This window comes from Zingiber officinale, chromosome 2A (assembly GCF_018446385.1).
Source record: "Zingiber officinale cultivar Zhangliang chromosome 2A, Zo_v1.1, whole genome shotgun sequence".
Taxonomy (NCBI): domain Eukaryota; kingdom Viridiplantae; phylum Streptophyta; class Magnoliopsida; order Zingiberales; family Zingiberaceae; genus Zingiber; species Zingiber officinale.
In genome coordinates this window covers 83,018,454-83,044,201 of record NC_055988.1, presented here as the reverse complement: position 1 = coordinate 83,044,201, position 25,748 = coordinate 83,018,454, and the positions used below count along the sequence as shown (strand labels likewise).

Genomic DNA, 25,748 nt, shown 5'->3' with positions numbered 1-25,748 from the left:
CCTAGGATGAAGAGGTTCGGCCACCACCACCATGCTCCAAGGGATGCTAGAAAAGAGGCTTCTTTTCTCTCCTTCTTAGATCCGGCCACCAAAGCTATCTCCACCATGAGAAGGTTTCGGCCACACAAAGGAGAGGAGAGGAAAGAAAGGGCCGGCCACACCCAAGGAGAAAAGAGAGGAAAAATAGAATAGAGTCGTTCACCTTGAAGCCTCCTTTACCCCCCTCTTTTATAATCCTTGGTCTTGGCAAATAAGGAAAATTTAATAAAAACTTCCTTAATTCTTTTGCCATTGAAAAGGAAAATTTATTTAATTAAAATAATTTTCTCTTTTCAAATTATAATGGCCGGCCACTCTTCTCCCCAAAACAAGGAGAGTTTTAATTAAAACAAAAATTAAAACTTCCTAATTTGTTTCTAGAAATTTATAAAAATTTCTCCAATAATTTTAATCCCTTCATTGATTGGTTAATAAAAGAAATTTTATAAATTAAAATCTTTCGTTTAAACATGTGGATAATTTCCAAAAAGAAAAGTTATCTCTAAAAATTAAAATCTCCTTTCAATCTACAAATAAGGAAAGATATTAAATCTTTTTTTAATCTTTTGTAGAAACTAATAAAAGAGAATTTTTAATTTTTAAACTTTATTTTAAATCATGAATATAATTAAAAGGAAAGTTTTTACCAAAATTAAAATCAACCTTTTAATCTACAAATAAGGAAAGAGATTTTAACTCTTCTCTTAATCTTTTGTAGAATCTTATAAAAGGAAGGATTTAAATTTTTAAACTCTCTTTTAAATTATATTATCCACATAAGAAAAATTTTAAAATTTAAAATTCCTTTTTATTTAATAGGGCCGGCCACATGAATTCACCCATGAACATACCCATGGCCGGCCCTAGCTTGGTCTCCAAGCTAGCTTGGCCAACCCCTATAGGATGGGTAAGAAGGTGGGTATAGGTGGGTATAGTACTCTATAATTAAGAGGCTACGATAGGGACCGAGAGGAGGAATTGGTTTTGGTCTCCCGATAAAATTAAGCATCTCGTGCTCACCCCGAACACACAACTTAATTTTATCAATAATAATTCATTCCACTAGAGAACTATTATTGAACTACCGCACTAATCCCAAATTATATTTTGGGCTCCTTCTTATCATGAGTGTGTTAGTCTCCCTGTGTTTAAGATAACAAATGTCCACTAATTAAGTAAGTTACTGACAACTCGCTTAATTAATATCTAGCTCCAAGAGTAGTACCACTCAACTTCATCGTCATGTCGGACTAAGTCCACCTGCAGGGTTTAACATGACAATCCTTATAAGCTCCTCTTGGGGACATTCTCAACCTAGATCACTAGGACACAGTTTCCTTCTATAATCAACAACACACACTATAAGTGATATCATTTCCCAACTTATCGGACTTATTGATTTATCGAACTAAATCTCACCCATTGATAAATTAAAGAAATAAATATCAAATATATGTGCTTGTTATTATATTAGGATTAAGAGCACACGCTTCCATAATAACTGAGATCTTTGTTCCTTTATTAAGTCAGTATAAAAGGAACGACCTCAAATGGTCCTACTCAACACACTTTAAGTGTACTAGTGTAATTATATAGTTAAGATAAATTAATACCTAATTACACTACGACCTTCCAATGGTTTGTTCCTTTCCATCTTGGTCGTGAGCTACTGTTTATAATTTATAAGGTACTGATAACATGATCTTCTGTGTGTGACACCACACACCATGTTATCTACAATATAAATTAATTGAACAACTACATTTATCATAAATGTAGTCATTTGACCAATGTGATTCTTATTTCTAGATAAATATTTATACCAAAAGCTAGGCTTTTAGTATACACTCTAACATGTACATGACCCATCTAACCTTCATGTGGCCGGCCATAGCTTGGGCTCCAAGCTAGCTTGGCCGACCACCTTAAGGAGGGTAAAGAAGTGGGTAAAGGTGGATATAATACTTTATAAAAAAGAGGCTACGATAGGGACCGAGAGGAGGAATTGGTTTTGGTCTCCCGATGAAATTAAGCTTCCCGTGTTCGCCCTGAACACCCAACTTAATTTCATCAATAATAATTCATATCACTAAAGAATTATTATTGAACTACCGCACCAATCCCAAATTAAATTTTAGGCTCCTTCTTATCATGAGTGTGTTAGTCTCCTTGTGTTTAAGATATCGAATGCCCATTAATTAAATGAGTTACTGACAACTCACTTAATTAATATCTAGTTCCAAGAGTAGTACCACTCAACCTTATCGTCATGTCAGACTAAGTCCACTTGCAGGGTTTACATGACAATTCTTATGAGCTCCTCTTGGGGACATTATCAACCTAGATTACTAGGACACAGTTTCCTTCTATAATCAACAATACACACTATAATTAATATTATTTCCCAACTTATCAGGCTTATTGATTTATTGAACTAAATCTCACCCATTGATAAGTCAAAGAAATATATACTAAATATATGTGCTTGTCATTATATTAGGATTAAGAGCACACACTTCCATAATAACCGAGGTCTTGTTCTTTTATTTAGTTAGTATAAAAAGAGACTACCTCAAATGGTCCTACTCAATACACTCTAAGTGTACTAGTGTAATTATATAGTCAAGATAAACTAATATCTAATTACACTACAATCTTCCAATGGTTTGTTCCTATCCATCTTGGTCGTGAGCTATTGTTTATAATTTATAAGGAACCGATAACATTATCTTCTGTGTATGACACCACACATTATGTTATCTATAATATAAATTAAATGAACAACTGTATTTAACAAATAAACATAGACATTTGACCAATGTGATTCTTTATTCAAAAATAAATGTTTACAAAAGCTAGGCTTTTAGTATACACTCTAACAATCGCATCCACTACTGCCTAAGCAAAGTCTTTCAAAGAAATTCAATATTCAATCTCCCTATAGTAACCCTAGGTTTAACCATAAAGAACGATCGAATCATAAGATCGAAAAAGAAAAGAAACACAAATCGAAATGCAAATTCGAAATCTAGAATCTCTAGTCTCTTGTGTTTGGAATTCATTCAAAGAAAACTAGTATGTGATGTGGAAAATAATTACTAGTTATACCTTTCTTTGTAAGCAATGACCTCTTGATCTTCTATCGCATTCTTCTTCTTATCTCGGACGTTGTGTGGGCAACGATCTACCGAGATGAGAACCACCCAAGCTCCTTCTTCTCCCTTCTAAGTTTTGGCCACCAAGACTCCACCAAGGATGTAGAGGTTCGGCCACCACCAAGCTCTAAGGGACACAAGGAAACGAAGCCTCCTTTCACTTCTTCTTCTCTAAGCTAAATCCGGCCACCAAGAAAACTCCTAGAGCTTGTTGCCGCCGATCACAAAAGAGGAAGAAAAGGAGAAGAGGAAGATGAGGGCCGACCACCACCAAGGAAGAGAGGAGAGGAAAAAGTTATCTAATGAAGGCACCCCTACCCCTTCTTTTATATTCCTTGGTCATGACAAATAAGGAAATTTGTGAACATAATTAAAACTTCCTTATTTCCTTGCCAATGGCTAATAAGGAAATTTTAATTAAAAAATTCCTTTCAAACCTTATCATGGCCGACCACTACATGTCCTCAAATAAGGAAAGTTTTGAACAAAAATTAAAACTTCCTTATTTGCTTCCGAAAAATTTTTAAAATAAAAAATTTCTCCTTTTTTAATTCCCTTCATGGTTAGTTATAAAAGAAAATTTTATAAATTAAAATCTCTCTTAAAACATGTGGATGATTTACAAACAAGAAAAGTTTTCGCCAAAATTAAAATCTTCCTTTTAACTGCAAATAAGGAAAGATATCTAATCTTTCTCTTAACCTTTTGTAGAAAATTATAAAAGGAAAGATTTAAATTTTAAACTCTCTTTTAAAATCATGGCTTCCACATATGGAAAGATTTAAAATAAAATTCCTTTTAATTTTCTAGTGGCCAGCCACCTAAGCTTGGGTTCCAAGCTTTGGCCGACCACCTTGACTTGGCTCCACCCTTGGCTTGGTCGGCCCTAGCTTGGGCTCCAAGCTTGGCTTGGCCAGCCACCTAAGGGTGGGTAAGAAGGTGGGTATAATAATTTATAAATAAGAGGCTACGATAGGGACCGAGAGGAGGAATTGGTTTTGGTCTCCCGATGAAATTAAGCTTCCCGTGTTCGCCCTGAACACCCAACTTAATTTCATCAATAATAATTCATATCACTAAAGAATTATTATTGAACTACCGCACCAATCCCAAATTAAATTTTAGACTCCTTCTTATCATGAGTGTGTTAGTCTCCTTGTGTTTAAGATATCGAATGTCCATTAATTAAATGAGTTACTGACAACTCACTTAATTAATATCTAGTTCCAAGAGTAGTACCACTCAACCTTATCGTCATGTCGGACTAAGTCCACCTGTAGGGTTTACATGACAATCCTTATGAGCTCCTCTTAGGGACATTATCAACCTAGATTACTGGGACACAGTTTCCTTCTATAATCAACAATATACACTATAAATAATATTATTTCCCAACTTATCAGGCTTATTGATTTATCGAACTAAATCTCATCCATTGATAAGTCAAAGAAATATATACTAAATATATGTACTTGTTATTATATTAGGATTAAGAGCACACACTTCCATAATAACCAAGGTCTTGTTCTTTTATTTAGTTAGTATAAAAAGAACTACCTCAAATGATCCTGCTCATACACTCTAAGTGTACTAGTGTAGTTATATAGTTAAGATAAACTAATACCTAATTACACTACGATCGTTCAGATAATTTGTTCCTTTCCATTTCAGTCATGAGCTACTATTTATAATTTATAATAAACTGATAACATGATCTTATGTGTGTGACACCACACACCATGTTATCTATAATATAAATTAATTGAACAACTACACTTAGCCTATAAATGTAGCCATTTGACCAAATGTGATTCTTTATTTTAAAATAAATATTTACAAAAAGTTAGGCTTTTAGTATACACTCTAACAAGAATTGTGTTATCTCATGAGGTACCCTCTACCTCTCTTTTATAATCCTTGGTCATGACAAAAAAGAAAATTTTAATAACAATTAAAATATCTCTCTTTTAAATTTTCTATTGTACATGACAACAAAAGGAAAGTTTTAAAATTAATCTCTCTCTTTTAAACATTGTAGATGACTACAAAAAAGGAAAGATTAAAATTAAAACTTTTCTTTTAAATCATGATTACAAAAATGAAAGTTTTATCAAAATTAAAATATCTCTTTTAAACATTATAGATAACTACAAATAAGGAAAGAGATTAAAATCTCTCTTTAATCTTTTGTAGATAGCTATAAAAGGAAAGATTTTAAAATTTAAAACTCTCTTTTAAAACCATGAGGATGGCTATAAAAGGAAAGTTTTTAACACAAAATTAAAAACTCCCTTTTATTCTTATATGGCCGGCCCCTAGCTTGGGCACCAAGCTTGGCCGGCCACTACTTGGTTCCAAATTAATGCTTGGCCGACCCCCCTTGCTCCAAGCAAGGATGTGTCAGGCCCATTATTTGGGTAAGAAGTGGACTTTGTGGATACAAGGCTTTATAGAGGTTACAATAGGGACCGAGAGGAGAAATTGATTTAGGTCTCCCGATGAGCTTGAGCTTCCTGTGTTCGCCATAAACACTCAACTCAAGTTCATCAATAATAACTCATACCACTAAAGAGTTATTATTGAACTATCGCACCAATCCTAAATTACATTATGGGATTCTTCTTATTATGAGTGCATTAATCTCCCTGTGTTTAAGATATCGAATGTCCACTAATTAAATGAGTTACTGACAACTCACTTAATTAATATCTAGTTCCAAGAGTAGTACCACTCAACTTCATTATCATGCCGGACTAAGTCCACCTGCAGGGTTTACATGATAATCCTTATGAGCTCCTCATAAGGACATCATCAACATAGATTACTAGGACACAATTTCCTTCTATAATCAATAACACACCATATAAATAATATTATTTCCCAACTTATCGGGCCTATTGATTTAGCGGAATAAATCTCACCCATTGATAAATTAAAGAAATAAATAATAAGTGTACGCGCTTGTTATTATATCAGGATTAAGAGTACGCACATCCATAATAACAGAGGTTTTGTTCTTTTATGTAGTCAGTATAAAAGAAACAACCTCAAATGATCCTACTCAATACACACATAGTGTACTAGTGTAATTTTATAGTCAAGATAAACTAATACCAAATTATACTACAACCATTCCAATGGTTTGTCCCATTCCATCTTGGTTGTGAGCTACTATTTATAATTTATAAGGAACTGATAACATGATATTCTGTGTCGCACCACACACCATGTTATGTACAATACAAATTAAATGGACAACTACATTTAACATAAATGCAGACATTTGACCAATGTGATTCTTATTTTAAAATAAATATTCATATAAAAAACTAGGCTTTTAGTATACATCTCAACACTCTAACCTTAGTATTTAATAATGCAGGTAATCTGGCGGGGACATTTATTTTGTAGCAATAACTGTTATCAGTACCTAATCCATTTCCTTGTTTTGAATAAGTATAAGTATACTATTCAGACTAATTTTTATTAGCTATATTAAGGGTGTGTTCCCAATGGCAAAGGATTGGAAGAAGTGAAAGAAATTGTAGTGCTATGGTGTCTTGAGGCATGCACTTTTCCTCCCTCGAGGATGGGGTTGCCTTCAACATACATTTATCTTGTTGCTAGAGTCAATAGACTCATTTATACAAGTTGTCTAAAATAATAATGGAAAGATTAAATATGGTATACAATCATAATAATTATAAACATAGTAATATAATAGACTTGGAAATATTATTTTTACTATTTGATTCATCTCGATCTTGATTGTGATGCCAAATATAATAATTCTCAATTGGCTGAAATCAATCAAAGATTATTTTCCAATATTGTCTTTACCCTCAACAAACTCAACGGGAGTGCTTGAACGTTGAGTTTGAGTGCTAACTTGGTGAAACTTTATCTGGATAATGACTTGGTAAATATATTAACAATTTAATCTTCTGTAGAGATGTAAGAAACCGAAAGTTGTCGAGTCACCACACACTCACGAACAAAATGAAAATCAATCTCTACATGCTTGGTACGAGCATGAAAAATAGGATTTGACACAAGATAAGTTGCTCCAATATTATCACACCAGATTTTGGGCGTAACAGTTGGGAAAAGGTGTAATTCTGAAAGAAGAGATTGCAAACAAATAATTTTTGACGTTGCGTTAGCTATAACTTTATATTTAGCTTCAGTATTTGAGTGAGAGACTGTAGGTTACTTTTTTGAAATCCAAGAAACAAGATTTCGCCCAAGAAATATAGTATATCCACTAGTAGAACGTCTATCTTCGAGAGATCCAGCCCAATCTGCATCACTGTAGGCAATCAACTCTCGTGAGGACTGACGATATAAAAGAAGACCATGTAGATTATTGTCTTTGAGATATCGAAGAATTCTCTTAACACCTTCCCAATGATGTTCAGTAGGAGCATGCATAAATAGATAGGCACGATTCATAGCAAAAGCAATATCAGGTCATGTAATAGTGATATATTGTAGGGCACCAATAATGCTTTGGTAGATCTATGGGTCAGACATTAAACAAGAGGATGAAGGTGTAGTGAAACCACCTTTAATGATTGGTGTGAAGATAGGATGTGCACCATCTATTTTAGCTCGTTGTAGAAGTCTAGTAATGTATTTGCTCTGAGAGAGAAGACAAACTTCAGAATATGAGAGAAACTCTATGCCAAGGAAAAAACGAGCATTACCTAGATCCAGAATAAAAAAACTCCTGACGAAGAAGATGTAGTAAAGTAGTAATATCATTTTGATCACTACCAGTTATTAATATATCATCCACGTAAATCAGAACAAATATTGAAAATTTTCTATTACATTTGTAAAATAGGGAAGAGTTGACTTTTGAGCCAGAAAATCCTGAGTATGAAACCAGGTAGATAAACGATGAAACCATACACGAGGTCCTTGCCGAAGACCATATATAGATTTCTGAAGTTGACATACATGTGTTGGAAGTTGCATGTGGATGAATCCAGATGGTTGCTCCTTAAAAATAGTTTCTTCAAGGTGTCCATGAAGGAAAGTATTGGAAACATCTAATTGTTGTATCGGCCAATTAGAGCTAACAGCTATAGATAGTAACAATTTGATAGTTGTAATTTTGATGACTGGACTAAAGGTATCATTGAAGCCACTACCTGGTTATTGATTAAGGTCTTTATCAACAAGGAGAGCTTTGTAATGTTTAATAGATCCATCTGTACGAAACTTAATTTGGTAAACCCATTTAGAGCCCACAATATTCATAGATGGAGTATGAGGAACTAAGCTCCAGGTTGCATTACAAAGGAGAACATCAAACTCTGTAGTCATCGCAGCACGCCAATTTGAATCTCTGATTGCCTATGTAAAGCTAGAAGGTTCACCAAAATTTGAAGATATAATAAGAGCACATGGAAGAGGATAACGAGTAGAAATTGGTTGACATCGTGCATAAATATCACTAAGAGGAAGCATTCGTCGAGGAGTATCATCATCAGAGCTACTCGGAGATGAGTGGTCAGGTGGATGAGAATCAGAACTAGAGAGTGTATCACCACTAGCCACTGAATCTACAGGAATTTATGGAGATGGAGCAGGACTCAAGATACCATCCCCCTTTATACTTTCAATATGTCCTGATGAAGTAATATGTGGAGATTCTAGTATATTACTCGATGATAATAGAAAGGTGCCTTGATTATCTGAAGGAGGATCCAAGGTAGCAACTACAAACGGAAAAAGAGATTCATCAAAAGTAACATGTCGAGAAATATATATCCGTCCGGTCGAAATATGGAGGCAACGGTACCTAGAGCTGTCAATTTGGGTTGGGCCCGTTGGGTTGGCCCACCCCGCCAAGCCAATTAAGTGGGTTGGGTTGGAATTTTATCAACCCAAGCCCGTTGCGGGCCGACCCGCCTAGACCCGCGACCCGCGTCCCGCGTGGGTTAGCTCGCTACGGGCTTGGATTGGCCCGCGGGTTGAGAAACACATGTTCGTGGACGTTGAGAAGGACACTATATGGTTTAAGATATGAAAATTTTTCTACTTGGTTATCAACTTTATTGATCATGTGATTGAGGTCATAGATGGCTGAATATTTTTTAGCTTGAAGCATTGAAATTTGCTTCTGCTAATCAACAACTATCAACTTTTGCATAGCCCACAATCCATCTATCTCACCCTTCGCTGCTTTGTTTTTCTTTATTTTTTCTAATTGTCTCTTGAAAACCACGAATCTCTTCTTCAAGCAATATTTTTTGTGAATTTATCTCAAGCTGTAATTTTTCATTTTCCTTTTAAAGGTTGCATATCAAGCTGCAGAAGCTTGCCGAAAATATGAAAGTTTTTTAAAAAATTTTATAGGCCCACAGGTTAGCCCGCCAAACCCGCAACCCGCCTTCGATTGGGTTGGGTTGGAGATTTCCCAACCCGCCAAGTTGACGGGTCAGCCCGCCCCTCCCCGCCAAATGGTTGACCCGTCACGGGTCGGCCCGTTTGACAGCTCTAACGGTACTCATGATACAAATTGCTATAACCAAGGAAAACACATTGTTGAAAGCAAGAGTTTAACTTATGTTTAGAGTAAGGTCGTAGCCAAGGATAACATGTGCAACCAAAGATACGGAAGGAGTAATCTGGAGAACGATTATAAAGTCTTTCTAATGGACACTTGTTTTGAAGTAGTGAAGTAGGTAAATGATTGATTAGGTAGACTGTGGTTTGGACGACGTCATCCCAAAATTTAAGTGGAACTGAAGCATGATTAAGAAGAGCTAAGGTAGTTTCAACCACAAGACGATGTTTTCTTTCAGCGGATCCATTTTGTTCAGGAGTGTGAGGACAAGAGACTAAATGGAGGATGCTAAAAGAAGTAAGATGACGATGAAGAGGTTGATACTCTCCTCCCCAATCAGAATGAAGGGAGAGTATTTTACGATCAAAATAACGCTCAACATGCTTTTGAAAAAGATAAAAAATATCAAAGAGATCAGATTTTATTTTCATAGGAAAAATTCAAATGAACTTGCTAAAGTTATCAATAAAAATAACATAGTAAAGAAAACCCTGATTGAAAAGAATAGGAGCAGGACCCCATACATTAGAGTGAATAATTTCTAAAGGAAGACTAGAGTTGCGAGTAGAGGATACAAAAGGCAGTTTATGAGATTTAGCTTTCATACAAGCTTCACATAAATGAGATGATGACGCTAAAGAAGTTGGTAAACCAAAATGATTAATAATATTCTGAACAAGACGTAGAGATGGATGACCAAGACGTGCATGACAATAGAATTTATCCGTGCGTTCTCCAACAAAGGTTTTGAGAAAGGTGGATTGAAGATGATAAAAACCGTTTTTAGTGTCCCCTTAGAGTAGAATAGTTCCTGTCGCGGGATCCTTCACAAGACAATGATTATGATGAAATTCAAAAAACACATTATTATCAAGAGCAAAGTGTCGAAAGGAAAGTAAATTTTTAGTGATAGAAAAACATGAAGAGTGTTGTGCATGCGAAAAATATGACCATATGAATGAAAAGATGTGTTTCCAATGTGAGCAATTTGCAAACCTGAGCTATTGCCTACTTGTACCATGTAGGGTCCATGATAAAGCAAAGCTTCTGTAAGAATATTATACTTCGGTGTAGCATGATGAGTTGCTCCAGAATCCGGATGTCATCCTGGGATTTCAGGATGGCTAAGCTTGTGACTGCCCAAGCTCGCGATGGAAAAGTGAGAGGAGATCAGGGAAGGGAGAGTAGAGCGTATTGAGATCAAAGAGGAGAGGATGCCTGAGATCGGAGAAGAGTGGATGTTGGAGAGATCAGGGGAGATCAAAGAAGACAGAATCAAAATTAGGGTTATTTATTGTCTCTATTTATCGATGAAAATTAAAATATGTCACTAAAATAGTGACGGAATTGTTTTTCATCGCTATTGAGTGATGGGAATAAATTTCATCCCATAATAGCAATGGAATTTCTTTTCTGGTGCTAATTAGCAATGGAAATTAAAATTCGTTGTTAATTAACAATGAATTTTAATTTCATCGCTAGTTCTGTCGTATGTCCTATAGTGACTTAGTAGGATTTGTTAAATTTACGATGTCAAACTATTTACTTATAAATCCAAATCTAATGTCTCTAAGTCCTTGGGGCTATGGTACAGTGGTAAGGGCGTTCACTTGTCTCCCAGACATCCATGGTTCAACATTAATCGCCTGATTAATATGACTCACAACTAATCTATATTAAAAAAATAAAAGTTAAATTATATAAATATTGCATCTAAATTATTCTGAAACTCCTTTCACAATATTGATCGGACATAATTATTTATGGCTGAACAATTAATATAAGTTAATTGACATTGTAATATATGTAAAAGAATAAATAAATAAAAAATACTAAACTAAATCTAATAACGAAATGTTCAAATGCGATTTATTCTTAATTACTATTTCAAAAATTTTAATATCTTATTTTTTCTATAATATATTTATTAGATAGTTAACAAATTTATATATATCTTATATAATATGTTATTTTCTTAGTAACATAATTTAAATTGCCGAAAACTATATTTAAATCGCAATTGATTTTGACGTGCGACAAATCAATGAAAAAGGGATGTTTTAACATGTCATGAAAGTTCCAATAAAATGATCTGGTAAATTATTTATATATATTATAATTTATATAAATAATACTAATAAAAAAGTAGGATAAAATTATGTACAATAGATTTTTTTTTGGGACTTCGTATGTCGGGAACTTCGTGTACTGAGCTATCTTTTTTTATATAAATAATATTAATAATATAATTTTAAAAGCATTAGATGAATTATCATAAATTAGTACCAGACTTATAAAATTAAACTCGATAAAAATACACAGATCCATATAGTAGTACAACGTAAGCATGCCAGCCTAAGGTAGTAAGATTGTTCATCTTTTTTGAATTCATTTTATTGATATTTTAGAAAAGTAATCTTTTTACAACAAATTATATTGCCTAATTGCTCCAACATTGAAAATCAAGAGATAGAAAAAAAAACTTAGTAAATAAATTTTTAATATAATTTTTGGTTAATTATCGTAATAATAGATATAAATAAATAAATAATATGTTAAATCTAATAACTAATTTTTCTTATAAGATTTATTATTATTATTATTTTTAAAAAAATAATTTTAAATTCTAACCCTTAAATTAAATTATAAATTTTAAATCCCAAGCCCTAAATCCAAAATCTAAATCGCTTGGCGACATAACGGTGAGAAGGCGGCGGAAGCAGTTTGATCCCGACGCCTTTGCTCGCCTGATGACGGACCATTACAATCGCCGGCGCGATCAGGCAAGCGCCCTGGAGGACCGCCTCACTTCTCTCCACAACGACCTTCTCATCTCCATCCTCTCCTTCCTCCCCATCAAGCAGCGCGTCGCCCTCTCCGCCGTCTGCTCCCGCTTGCTCCGCCTCCTCCCCTCCATACCCCGACTCGACGCCTTCCGGCTCGAGGTTGTGCATCCCTCCGGCGGCGTCGACATCAGCCAACATTTTACCTTCCCCCGCGCCCTGATCCGCCAATGCCACATCGTCTTCCACGACTTCACCTATTTATCCAAACGCCTCGAGCAGCTCCTCGTCGAGGACCTCGTCGAGGTGGGCGTCCAAGATCTCATCCTCGAAAACTCCAGTATCGGATGGTTGCATTTCAGCGGCCAGGAAAATTGCGGCTTCTTCGGCGAAAATTGCGGCTTCTTCGGCGTCAAGTCGCTGAGGAGTATCTCCTTAGACGGAATCTTGGTGGGATGCTTTGATGGCCACCCCCATCCGCCCATCGCTTGCACCCTTCTCACCTCCCTCAAAATTGAATGTTGCAACCTTCGACGGAATGATTTCCTGCAAGCCGTCCTCATCTCTTGCCCTTTCCTCGAGACTCTACATTTCATCTATTCCTTAGAATACGGGGGCAACCTCAGCATCCACTCCGCCTCCATTAAGCATCTAGTCCTATTATTCGGACACCGCGCCGTCAGCACCATCAACGTCCGCTGCCCAAATCTTGAGTCGCTCACCGTCAACGTCGCCCATGAGCTGCGCATTGAAGCTCCCAAGGTCCGGAACGCGTCATTACTTCTCAGCATCTCTCCGGCGACAGATCCTGCAAGTGCATTGATGAGGATTCTCGACTCTGCTTTTGGAATCGATGGCGCTTGGCTCATGCTGAATTCTAACACAACTCCAAACGTATGAGAAGATCGATCGATGAAGCTGACCTTCCTAATTTTTATACACGCTCTAACAAAATTTGCTTTGATTGACAGGGATTAACAGCAGAACACGTAATTGATAGAATTTTTTGTCCGGAATACATAAAGGACGCCGTTATTATCAACTTTGACTTCGATCTTAAAGATCGATCCTCAGCGATGATATTGACTCAGCTTCTTAAGAAATGTAATGACAACAAAACCAGGTTTGATATACGTGTGGATGCTATGCATATACAGAGCACTAATGAAATGGCAAGGGACGATCACTTGCTTCATGGCTCTACATATGTAGAGCTAATTAAATTACGAATGATCATGCCCCGGAAGAGGTTTGAAAAGTTTCTCTTGTATCAAAAGCGGTTGGAGGAGGAAATAAAGACAAGATTGCAAAAGCTGAAAAGCCGCACCTGTAAAGAGCAATTCAACGATATATTAGTTTTCAATGAGCCCCTGGTCGAAGTATCCTCGAGTATCACTAACTGTATTGAAATAAAATTTTAGTGTTTTTTTTTTCTTCTTCTGTTCATTCAGTGTTTGCTAATTGTTTGATTTCAGTCATACAATGTCTTTATTTAAAGCTCAGTTCTTGCATTTCTGATGACTAATTTGTTGGACTTATGATTTGCGAGCTTTATGATTTGTTGGACTTATGACTAATTTTTGTGTTTTTTTTCTTATGATTTGGTTTAATTTGTTGTATTAAACCATTGTTGTACTTTTATCTTGAGAAGATTTAGAGAGAGCTCGAGGAATTGAGCTTGTTTGGAGTGGAGAACTAGGAAAAAGCAATTCATCAACACAGAAATGTTGAAAACTGAGCTAAGGGAGAGTTTGAGGAACTCAGAGGGGAGAGCTTGGAGGGTTAAGCTCTGAGCGAAGAGCTTGAACTGTCCTTAGAGGGGAGAGCTCGAAAAACTAAGCTGGATAATTGAACTCCTTAATATAATTTTTTTTCCTTCTTAAGCAATCTATTGAAATATATGCAAACTTCATTCATCTTCTCTGGTAAAATATCCTAAGCCAAAATTTAAAATTTTCTCCCAATATCAAGTACCTCTTTCGTTAAACAAGATACCATAAAATTTCCATGTAAGAATCTAATTATTAATCAAATTCTTTAAAATGATATTATATGCCAGGCATATGGAATAGTACTTGACAATTCTTTAAAATCTTTTCTTTTTCCTATGCTAAATAGAGTACCCCATGGGGGTTACATCAATAATATCATATCCACAAAGGAAGCCCACTTCATGTAGTGAGCTTGCCACAGATAAATTCAAAATCGATTCTCAATAGGGGCGGAATACTCTGTTGGTTGACTCATCCGACCTCTCTCTATACATACACTATTGCTGTTGGACGAACCTCTCCGTGATTTATCCCTTTCCAAGAAATATAAGAAATGTGGGGGTCACCCTGAAAAGACCGCTAAGATGACGATTTAACCTTTTACCACAGACATCACAGAGAAAAATTAGACATCCCATCTTGATTTGAAATATTGATAAATTTCGGCTAATCTTAAATAATCTATATATCATCCATCTTTTCATCAACTTTTAAATAATTTATGCTCGTTAAAATTTTCATCAACCTTAATAATATATGTATTAGCTATCTTATTTACTTCAACTATTATAAAACCCGGGATGCATGGCTCCATATTCTAATAACTTTAGCTTTGATATCATTGTTATAATCATAAATACTTTGATATCATTATATGCGGTTTTGAGCTTAGTTTAGCATCGTTTGCTATATTCTCTATGTCAAAACATATACTTATAAATCCAAATTTGATGTCTTTAAAATACATCAGATTTAACTAATCTACATTTAAAGATACAAATATCAATATAGCTCGTAACTAATCTACATTTAAAAAAACATAAATTAATTTTATGTAAAAGTGAAAGCAAAAGTTAAATTAGATAAATATTATATCCACAAATCCAACTTAAAGTCCTTTCACAATATTGACCCGGCTATGGTAATAATTATTTATGGCTGAACATTAATAGATTTTTTTTCGATGATTGTAAGTTAATTGAGGTTATAACAAATGTAAAAGAATAAAGAGGTATTTGGGAGAACTTTTACTTATTTAAATGTGATTTTTATAGAGATTATTTTGAAATTAGTGAGAAGCAAAAGTATGTATATTGTTTGGAAATAGAAGTTAAAGCCTAGTACAAGTAAAGTTTGAGTGTTTGATAAATAATTACTTGCAACAATATTCTTTAACTATATAAATTAAAATTTTAATTATCTAAATATAATTTTAATACACCATTAATAATGTGTTTATATAATTGTTCTTATATTTTGAATATTGTATCAAAATTAATTTTTTTATAACATGAATGTTTGAAAAAATATATAAAATTAATAAAAATATAAATATATAATAATAATAATAAAATTCATATAAATATAAAAAAAATATGTATAAAAAATTCTAAAAATGTAAATTATATAAAAATATAAAATATTATTTAAAAAATAAATACTTATAATAAAATAGGTTTAAAATTTTATAAATTCTATTAGAAATTATTTAAAACTCATATGTATAAATAAAATTTAACATTATAAACAATATCTATAAATATTAATAAAAATTTACCGTCATTGTTTAGATAATTAATTGGGCCAATCCCATTAAACTTAAACATCTTATGTAACTACACAGGTCATTCATAATATCTTATGACCACAATGTTGGAAGATTATTAGTGCAATTAACTCTGGGCCAAGTTTGACCAATTTGACTAAATTCGAGTGGATTCAAGCTTGAGTTTCGATGTTTGGATAATATATGAGAAGAGGTCAAGTAGATTAAGGTTGATTGAACACTTAAAAAAGTGTGAAAGTAAAGTCAAGTATGTCATAGAGGACCAGATACTTGACTGGGAAAATCCTAATTGGAGGATAGGTAAAAGAAAGCCCTAACTAGAGGTTAGGCGAAGAAAAGTCCTAACTGGAGATTAGGTAAGACAAGTCCTTACTCGAGGGTTAAGGAAAGGAAAGTCCAAGTGGGTCAAGGAGAATCACACGTTGGCAAAGGAAGCCTTAACTACGGTTAGGCAAGGGAAAACTCTAATTGATGATAGACAAGGTGGAAGTCCTAGCTGGAGGTTAGCCAAGAGAAAAATCCAAGTGGGTCAAAAAGTACCAGACTTGATGATCGAAAGTCTAATGAAAAGTTGGTAAAGAGAAAGTCCAAGTAAATCAAAGGTTGACCGAACACTTGGCGGTCGAAAGTCCAACAGAGAGTTGACATGAAATAAGGAAGTTTTGACATAGCAAACTTCTGAAGGACATAACTTTTGACTCAAATATTGGAATGGGGCGATTTTAGATGCGAAACGAAGCTTGTTTAGAGCTCTACACTTACTACTTTATAATTGATTAGATAATCTATGGGGGGGGGGGGGCAATCGATCAGGTAATCGATTGGTTCTTGAAGCACAATACAAAAGGTGCGCTAATCGATTGGATAATCAGTTAAGGTCAATCCAATCTATTGGTCAATTGATTAGAGTCTTGGACATTTCAGTGTAGCAAAGGTTCTCATTTGACACTAAAACAATAGGAATCTGAACTCTTATTGCTGTTGTTCAGGAATTATAAAATAAATTGGCACCAACAGATTCTTTCAGCTTTTATCATATAATTCTAGTCTTGCTGAATTTGAGGTTCACTTGATGATTGATTTGGTGCATGCTATCGAATCCTGGAGGAATTTGATTACTGAACATGTTTCTGTTGGTAAGTAATCCTTAGGCATTCCAATTCTGATTCAGAAGTTCTAATTCAATTCTTACACCAACTTCATACCATATTCAGAAAAAATGAATTTTATGCCCTGAATCGTTTCAGAGCCTAACTCTAAAATTCTGGAGTTTAAGAATTCAGATCCTTTAGTTTTACAAGTTTTGAATTGAAGGAAAATTTGAAAGACCAGAAAGATTCCTATTCTGGTTTTTAATCTCATGTCAAATTCTGAATTCAAAAACTCAAACCTGACCTAAGCTTTAAGAACTGAAATCTGGCAAATGTTTGCTGCACTGCTTGAGCTTCTCCAGGAATAAGGTGCCGGGCTCGAGGCATTGGGTTTTGCAATGTATTCTCCAGCAAATTCTCCCAGATAAGGAACCATTCTCACCATGATTGTGTGCTGGTTTCTCTAACCTTAGTATTTAATAATGCAGGTAATCTGGCGGGGACATTTTGTAGCAGTAACTGTTATCAGTACCTAATCCATTTCCTTGTTTTGAATAAGTACACTATTCAGACTAATTTTTATTAGCTATATTAAGGGTGTGTTCCCAATGGCAAAGGATTAGAAGAAGTGAAAGAAATTGCAACACTATGGTGTCTTGAGGCATGCACTTTTCCTCCCTCATGGACGAGGTTGCCTACAACATACATTTATCTGTCAAGGATAGAGTCGCCTACAACATATATTTCCTCTATGGGGAATCGAGTTGCCTTTGACATTTCCCCTATCTCCTCCGGGTTGAGACAGAATAGCCTCCGACATATCCTCAGTCAGGGACAGAGTCTCCTCAAACATTTCCTCTATCTCAAATGGACTGAGTCGTCTTATATTTCCTTTGCCAAGGATAGAGTCATCTTCGATATTTCTCCTATCTCGGATAGGGTCACCACTCAAATTCCTCCAGGTGGACACAAAGTCACTGTTGAAAATGAGTGAATGGAGAAGAGAGGAAAGAAGAAAGAAGCTCCATTGTGAAGAAGATTTTAGTCCCACATTGGAAGTTTCAAGGCTTGATGGTTGGTTTATATTGTTTCACAAGAATGTGTGTTGTGAACAAATAAATGAGTAGAAGCTTGCTCTTGTGTGTGGTTGCATAGGGAGGGTGCAAATCCAGGACTCGGATTGCACTAAACCAAGTTTGCTAATGTGCGAGCACGACCTATGCACGCCCAAATAAATTAACCGACATTTTGCCACTTGGATTATTCTTTTTCATTAACGCTTAAATAAGAAACACATATTAATATAATGCATATGACGTTTCTTTAGCAAATGGAAAAGTAGCCTCACGCAAGGCATCCTATAAAAGGTCTTGAGCATGAGAGGAAAAGACATAAGGAAAAGAAAGATTAAATAATCTTTCCATCCATCTTCTTTTCCCTCTTCTTCTTCTCTATCGTTTCTTTCTTCCACTCGACAGAACCCTGGTGATAGCATTCGAGTATTTCTCAATTCGCCGCAACCACCAGTGCTAGGTGGAGATTGCGGTTTCGTCATTGTATCCTGGGAAACAAACGACCCGAGTAAGCCTCAAAGCACAGCCGGAGGTGGGCGAATCTGTTTTAAGGAAACTGCGTCATTCGCAGGCCTCGGTTAGCCTCTTCGCCCGTTCGGCCTGTCTCCTTGTTCGCTCGACTGGCCATTCTGCCTACCCGACCTCGCTGCTCGATCGACCCCTTCGTTCGCCAATTCAGCATCTTCGCTCGCTTGGTCATCCTCCCTCTGTACGCCCGGTCGGTCTCACTACTCGCCCGATCGACCTGTCTTGTTGCCCGGCCTGGTCGACCTTCAGTCCGCTCGGACTTTGCTGCTCTGACACTCTGCTCACTCAGCCACTCCGTGGTCAGAAAACTAGCCCCTGCTGGCAGCTTGAGATTATCAGCTCAGGTCATTTTAATAGATAAGTGAATTTAAATTCGGTATATTTAAATTTAGCTAATACCCTGTAAAATCTCCAGCTATAGATTGTTTGTGTCCGATAATCTTGAAACAGATTCGTTTATGTTGAGATGACCACAGAACAGAATGTTGAGGTGCAACAGACTCAACAAATAAAGGCCCCCTCCGTCCCGATTGGAACTATATCAATCAATCATGGGGAAAAGCCAGATAAGTTCAGTAGATTGAACTTCAAGAGGTGGCAGCAGAAGATGCTCTTTTACCTGACCATGCTCAATCTAGCTCGGTTCTTGACCAAGGACCCTCCCAAGCATGCTGAGGATGCTGATGCTCAGACCATCAGTGCAGTGGAGGCATGGACTCATTCTGAGTTCATTTGCCGAAACTACATCCTCAACTGCCTTGCCGACTCGCTGTACGCTGTGTATAGCATGAAGAGAACGGCTAAGGAGTTGTGAGAGTCCCTAGACAAGAAATACAAGATGGAGGATACAGGGGCCAAGAAGTTCATCATGGGCCGATTTCTGGATTACAAGATGGTTGCCTCTAAGACGGTGATCAGCCAAGTCCAGGAGCTTCAGGTGATCTTGCATGAGATCCACTCGGAAGGGATGGTTCTGAGTGAAACCTTCCAGGTGGCAGCTATCATTGAGAAGCTGCCTCCCGACTGGAAGGAGTTCAAGAACTACCTGAAGCACAAGCGGAAGGAGATGAATGTGGAGGAACTCATAGTCAGACTTCTCATCGAAGAAGATAACAAGAGTTCAGAGAGGAAGTTGTTCTCTCAGGCTACTGTGAAAGCCAACATGGTCGAGCACAGACAAAGCTCGAAACGGAAGAATCCCAAGTCTTCCAAGCTAGGACCCAGAGGAGGCATCAACAAGAAGAAGTTCTCTGGGAAGTGCTTCAACTGTGATAAAGTAGGTCATAAATCTTCGGAGTGCAGGAAGCCAATGAAGAAGTAGGAGGCCAACCTGAACGAGGGACCAGAAATGGATGACCTCTGTGGTCTCCGAGCTAAACTTGATGGGTTCAAACCCTCGACAATAGTGGATCGATACTGGAGCCATCAGACATGTCTACTGCAATAAGGAGCTGCTCCACGACTTTGAAGAAGTCACTGAAGATAAGCTGTTCATGGGGAACTTAGCAACCTCGGACATCATGGGCCAAGGAAAGGTGGTGTTGAAGATGACCTCGGGCAAGGACCTCACTCTGAACAATGTGTTGTATGTTCCAGAAATTCAGAAGAATCTAGTGTTCGGATCACTATTAAGCAAGCATGACTTTTGCATTGTTTTTGAGTCGGACAGAGTTGTATTGTCCAAAAATGGAGTGTTTGTAGGGAGAGGCTATGTATCTGATAGGTTGTTTAAGCTCAATGTAATGGCGATTAAGCCCAAGATAAATAAAAATGAAAGCTCTTCCACTTATATGCTTGAGTCTTCATGTTTGTGGCATGGTAGACTAGGACATGTTAACTACGATGTGTTGCGTAGATTAATAAACATGCAAAGCATACCTACATTCCACCTTGACCCGAAACACAAGTGTGAGATTTGTGTTGAAGCGAAAATGATAAGGTCATCCTTTCAACATGTTGAAAGAAGTAACAAACCACTTGACCTAATCCACACTGATGTGTGTGACCTAAAAGGTACACCAACATGTACGTGGTGGTAATAAATACTTTATCACTTTTGTAGATGATAACACAAAATATTTTTATGTGTATCTCCTCAAAAGTAAAGATGAAACTATAGAGAAATTTCCTCTCTATAAGAATGAGGTTGAAAACCAGCTTAATAGAAAGATTAAAGTGGTTCGAAGTGACCAAGGCGGTGAATATATGTCACCGTTCGCTGAGTTATGTGCTGAACATGAGATCAGACATGAAACAATCGCTCCTTATACTCCTCAGCAAAATGAAGTTGCTGAGCGGAAAAATCAAACTCTAAAGGAGATGATGAATGCTCTTCTATTGAACTCTGGACTGCCAGAGTTCATGTGGGGGGAAGCTGTGTTAACAGCTAATTACCTTTTAAATAAGGTGTCCCAAAAGAAAATACATAAGAGTCCTTATGAGTTGTGGAATGAAAGACAACCATCCTACAAATATTTACGAATGTGAGGGTGTCTTGCCAAAGTTTTGGTACCTGATCCGAAAAGGATTAAGATAAGACCAAAAACTGTTGATTGCATATTTATTGGATATGCACATAACAGCAGTGCATATCGATTTTGTGTATATAAGTCACACATACCAGAGGTACACAAGAACTTGATAATCGAATTGAGAAATGCCTCGTTCTTCGAGCATGTGTTTCTATATAAAACCCGAGAGGATGCTAGCTCCTCAAACTGAGCATATGAAACACAAGGCGAAGAAGATAATGAACCAGTTGAGGTTGAGCTTAGATGGAGTAAAAGAGCTCGGGTAGAAAAATCCTACGGATCAGATTTTTTCACTTTCATGCTGGAAAGTGAGCCTCAGAGTTACTCAGAAATAGTAAGCTCGTCTGATGGATCTCACTGGAGAGAGACAATTGCATCTGAGATAGAATTTATCTTGCAAAATCACACTTGGGAACTTGTGGATCTTCCTCCGGGAAGTAAAGCACTAGGCTGTAAGTGGATCTTCAAGAAAAAAATGAAATCAGATGGCACAATCGATAAGTACAAGGCCAGATTGGTAATCAAAGGATATCGACAACGAGAAGGCCTTGATTACTTTGATACGTATTCTCCGGTGTCGAGAATAACTTCCATTAGAGTATTGTTAGTTATCACCGCTCTATGAAATCTTGAAATACATCAAATGGATGTAAAGACAACCTTTCTAAATGGGGATTTAGAAGAGAAAATTTACATAGACCAACCTGAGGGGTTTTCTATGCCAGAACAGGAAAATAAGGTTGGTAAATTGGTGAAGTCATTATATGGCTTGAAACAAGCACCAAAGCAGTGACATGAGAAATTTGATAATGTCTTGAAGGAATGTGGATTCAAAATCAATGAATGTGACAAATGTATCTACATGAAAGCCACAGAGAGTAACTATATCATTTTGTGCCTCTATGTAGATGACATACTTATCATTGGGAGTAATGATAAGATAATCAAATCCACAAAAGGGATGTTAAACTCAAGATTCGACATGAAAGACATGGGCCTAGCTGATGTGATTCTAGGGATCAAAATTCTTAGAACAACAGAAGGACTTGTTCTTAGTCAGTCTCATTACGTGGACAAGATTCTTGAGAAATTCACTAAAGGTGATACTACGTTGGCACGAACGCTGATAGATACGAGCCAACATCTATCGAAAAATCGAGGTGAAAGTATCTCTCAGCTAGAATACTCTCGAGTGATTGGAAGTCTGATGTACTTAATGAGTTGTACACAACCAGACTTAGCCTACGCAGTAAGCAAATTGAGTAGATACATGAGTAATCCCGGTGTTGAGCACTGGAAAGGGATAACAAGAGTATTGAGGTACTTGAGGTATACTTATAAATATGGACTGCACTATTCAAGATATCTCGCTGTGATCGAAGGATACAACGATGCAAGTTGGATATCTGATATAAAAGACTCTAAGTCTACGAGTGGATATGTCTTCACTCTAGCAGGTGCAGCCATTTCCTGGAAATCTTCTAAGCAAATCGTAATAACTAGATCCACGATGGAATCTGAGTTTATAGCTCTTGACAAATATGGTGAAGAGGCTGAATGACTACGACAATTCTTAGAAGATATTCCGAGATGGTCGAAACCTATGCCGGTAATTTGCATACATTGTGATAGTCAATCAGCAATTGGCCAGGCATAGAGTCATATGTACAATGGTAAGTCTAAACATATACGTCGTAGACATAATACCATTAGACAACTACTCTCAACGGGAGTTATCACTGTTAGCTATATGAAGTCAAAGGATAACCTAGCAGATCCACTAACCAAAGGGTTAAATCGAGAGTTAGTTGCAAGCTCATCACGAGGAATGAGCTTGATGTCGTTGTTAGCGATTAGTGCAGAGGACATCCAACCTATGCTGATTGGAGATCCCAAGAACTATGTTCAAAGGGATAACTAATCTGCACTGACTAGACACACTGTGGGGGGGGGGGGGGTAGCCCAATGAAACAGTGACTAGACCAGGGTAAGCCGATGGACTTTTAATGATCAAGAAGAGTAGATGACAACTCTTGAGGGATCACTTATGTGAAAAAGAAGTGAGGCCGCATCGAAGAGAATTGGAGGCACAATTCTTAGAGCTTCTCACAGAACCAGGCGTGTTCATGGCCAAGAACAAACACACTCATGAGAACTGAGTTGTATCAGGGAGAGTCTTGGGTGAGATTTTTCACTGCTTACACAAACGACAATATAGTTCAAGGACATCGTGTCTACTATCAGCCAGTAAGCAACCAAATCTTCACAAGGGAGGGTCCAAAGGGTAAAACCTACCTATCCTATACTTGACTCAACTGCTGGATGTTATCACTTACTTTATCTCCATTCATGTAAGAAATTGTTGAAAATGAGTGAATGGAGAAGAGAGGGAAGAAGAAAGAAACTCCATTATGAAGAAGATTTTAGTCCCACATTGGAAGTTTCAAGGCTTGATGGTTGGTTTATATTGTTTCACAAGAATGTGTGTTGTGAACAAATAAATGAGTAGAAGCTTGCTCTTGTGTGTGGCTGCATAGGGAGAGTGCAAATCCAGGGTCCGGATTGCACTGAACCAAGTTTGCTAGTGTGCGAGCACGACCTATGCACGCCCAAATAAATTAACCGACATTTTGCCACTTGGATTATTCTTTTTCATTAATGCTTAAATAAGAAACACATATTAATATAATGCATATGGCGTTTCTTTAGCAAATGGAAAAGTAGCCTCACGCAAGGCATCCTATAAAAGGCCTTGAGCATGAGAGGAAAAGACATAAGGAAAAGAAAGATTAAATAATCTTTCCATCCATCTTCTTTTCCCTCTTCTTCTTCTCTGTCGTTTCTTTCTTCCACTCGACAGAACCCTGGTGATAACATTCGGGTATTTCTTGTAGGTTCCTTTGGAGGCCGGCAAGAGGGGAGGGGTGAATTGCCCTACAAGATAAAACCAAAGACCCTTCTCGGATATTCAACTAACTTAAAAGAACTTGTAATTAAAAAGGCAGAGACTAATTAAAACAGAAAATAGACATAGAGGAATTACTTGGTTTGCAATCAGAGGATTGCTAATCCAAGGTAAAGAAGGCGCGCTAATTGATTCTCCTCTGGGCGGAGTAGCCTCTTACAGCGTTGAAAGCACAGAAAGAAATAACACAAATGAAAGCACTGGATTACAAGTAGTTGTTCTTGAATTTACAGATCAGTACTTTATTTATAGTACTGGTTCGAGCGCCTGGAAGGGGTTCCGGGCGCCCCCGGGGGGATAAATTTTATCCCCCAACGGTCAGCTCGTGATCAGCTTCGATCTGGTCAAATATGAACCCCCGGGCGCCCGGAATGGTTCCGGGCGCCCGGAGGTCCGGGCGCTCGGAATGGTTCCGGGCGCCCGGAGGTCCGGGCGCCTGGAATTGATCCGGGCGCCCGGACCTGTCAAGTCAACAAAGTTGACTCTGGTCCAGGCTCTCTGCTCCGGTTCAGCTCGTCTCAGTTCGGCTTGTCTTTGGTCCGGGTCTGTTCGCTCCGGCTCCACTAGCTTGGGTGATCTCTGCCTTCCGGAATAGGGCTCACCCGAACCCATGTTCCGGCCTTCTCCTCGAGCAGCCTTCCTTCCCGGTTTCTCATCCCTCGAGCGCCGCGCACGCTCTTCTCGTCCACCGGTGTACTCTTCCGCGGTCACCTCGTCCCTCAGACGCACCGAGCCCGTCGGCTCTCTCCCGTGCCGTCCTTCTCGCTAGCCGCGTCTTCCGCTCGACTTCCTGTGTTCCTAAGCTCCTGCACACTTAGACACAAGGGTTAAACAAATGCAGGACCTAACTTAGCTTGTTTGATCACATCAAAACACTTTGGGGTTCCAATAATCTCCCCCTTTTTGATGTGAGCAACCCAAGTTAAGTTAGGGTAACCATATGCAATAAAAACAATTTATATTAAAATAAGTCCAAATATTTTTCAATTGAAAAATTATAGTACCTCCCCCTAGACTTAACATACTTCTCCCCCTTTGATCACATAAAAATTGGGGTTATAAACAAGTCTAAGGTAAATTCAAACAAGAACTTTTAAGTGTAAAATATTTAGTAAAGACACTTTTCAGAATTTTTCGTTTGAAAAAAAATTTTAAGTTTTGTAACTTAGCTCAACATTCAAAAAAAAATTTCTAATTTAAAAAAAATTCTGAGTTAATATTCATAGAAAACAATTCTAAGTCAATTTTCATAAAAATAAAAAAAATTTCTAGGTTAAAAAAAATTAAAATTTTAATTTTTCTAACATAAATTGAATAACTCTTTTAAAGCATTAAGTAATTTAAATTAATGCTTTTTCAGTTAGTCAATTAAACTTTTCATTTCGATAGTTGGCTTCCAGGTCGTGGCGAGGCACTAGGCCTTCTTGGTTATTGGAGCAACAACCACT

At 37.0% G+C, this 25,748-nt stretch overlaps 1 protein-coding gene across 1 annotated transcript; it reads left to right on the top strand.

Moving 5' to 3' along the window:
- Positions 1 to 12,453: 12,453 nt before the first annotated feature.
- Positions 12,454 to 14,124, top strand: LOC122039746. The gene is made up of 2 exons (XM_042599207.1): positions 12,454 to 13,448; positions 13,526 to 14,124. Exons 1-2 carry the CDS (start codon positions 12,522 to 12,524, stop codon positions 13,973 to 13,975), a joined length of 1,377 nt encoding a protein of 458 aa, XP_042455141.1. The 5' UTR covers positions 12,454 to 12,521; the 3' UTR covers positions 13,976 to 14,124.
- The last annotated feature ends 11,624 nt before the right edge of the window (positions 14,125 to 25,748 follow it).

Excerpts from the sequence above, each read along its gene's own strand:
- LOC122039746 (XM_042599207.1), top strand. The coding sequence starts at position 12,522 with ATGACGGACCATTACAATCGCCGGCGCGATCAGGCAAGCGCCCTGGAG. Across the intron at positions 13,449-13,525 it reads ATTCTAACACAACTCCAAAC|GGATTAACAGCAGAACACGT; the intron begins GTATGAGAAGAT and ends TTTGATTGACAG.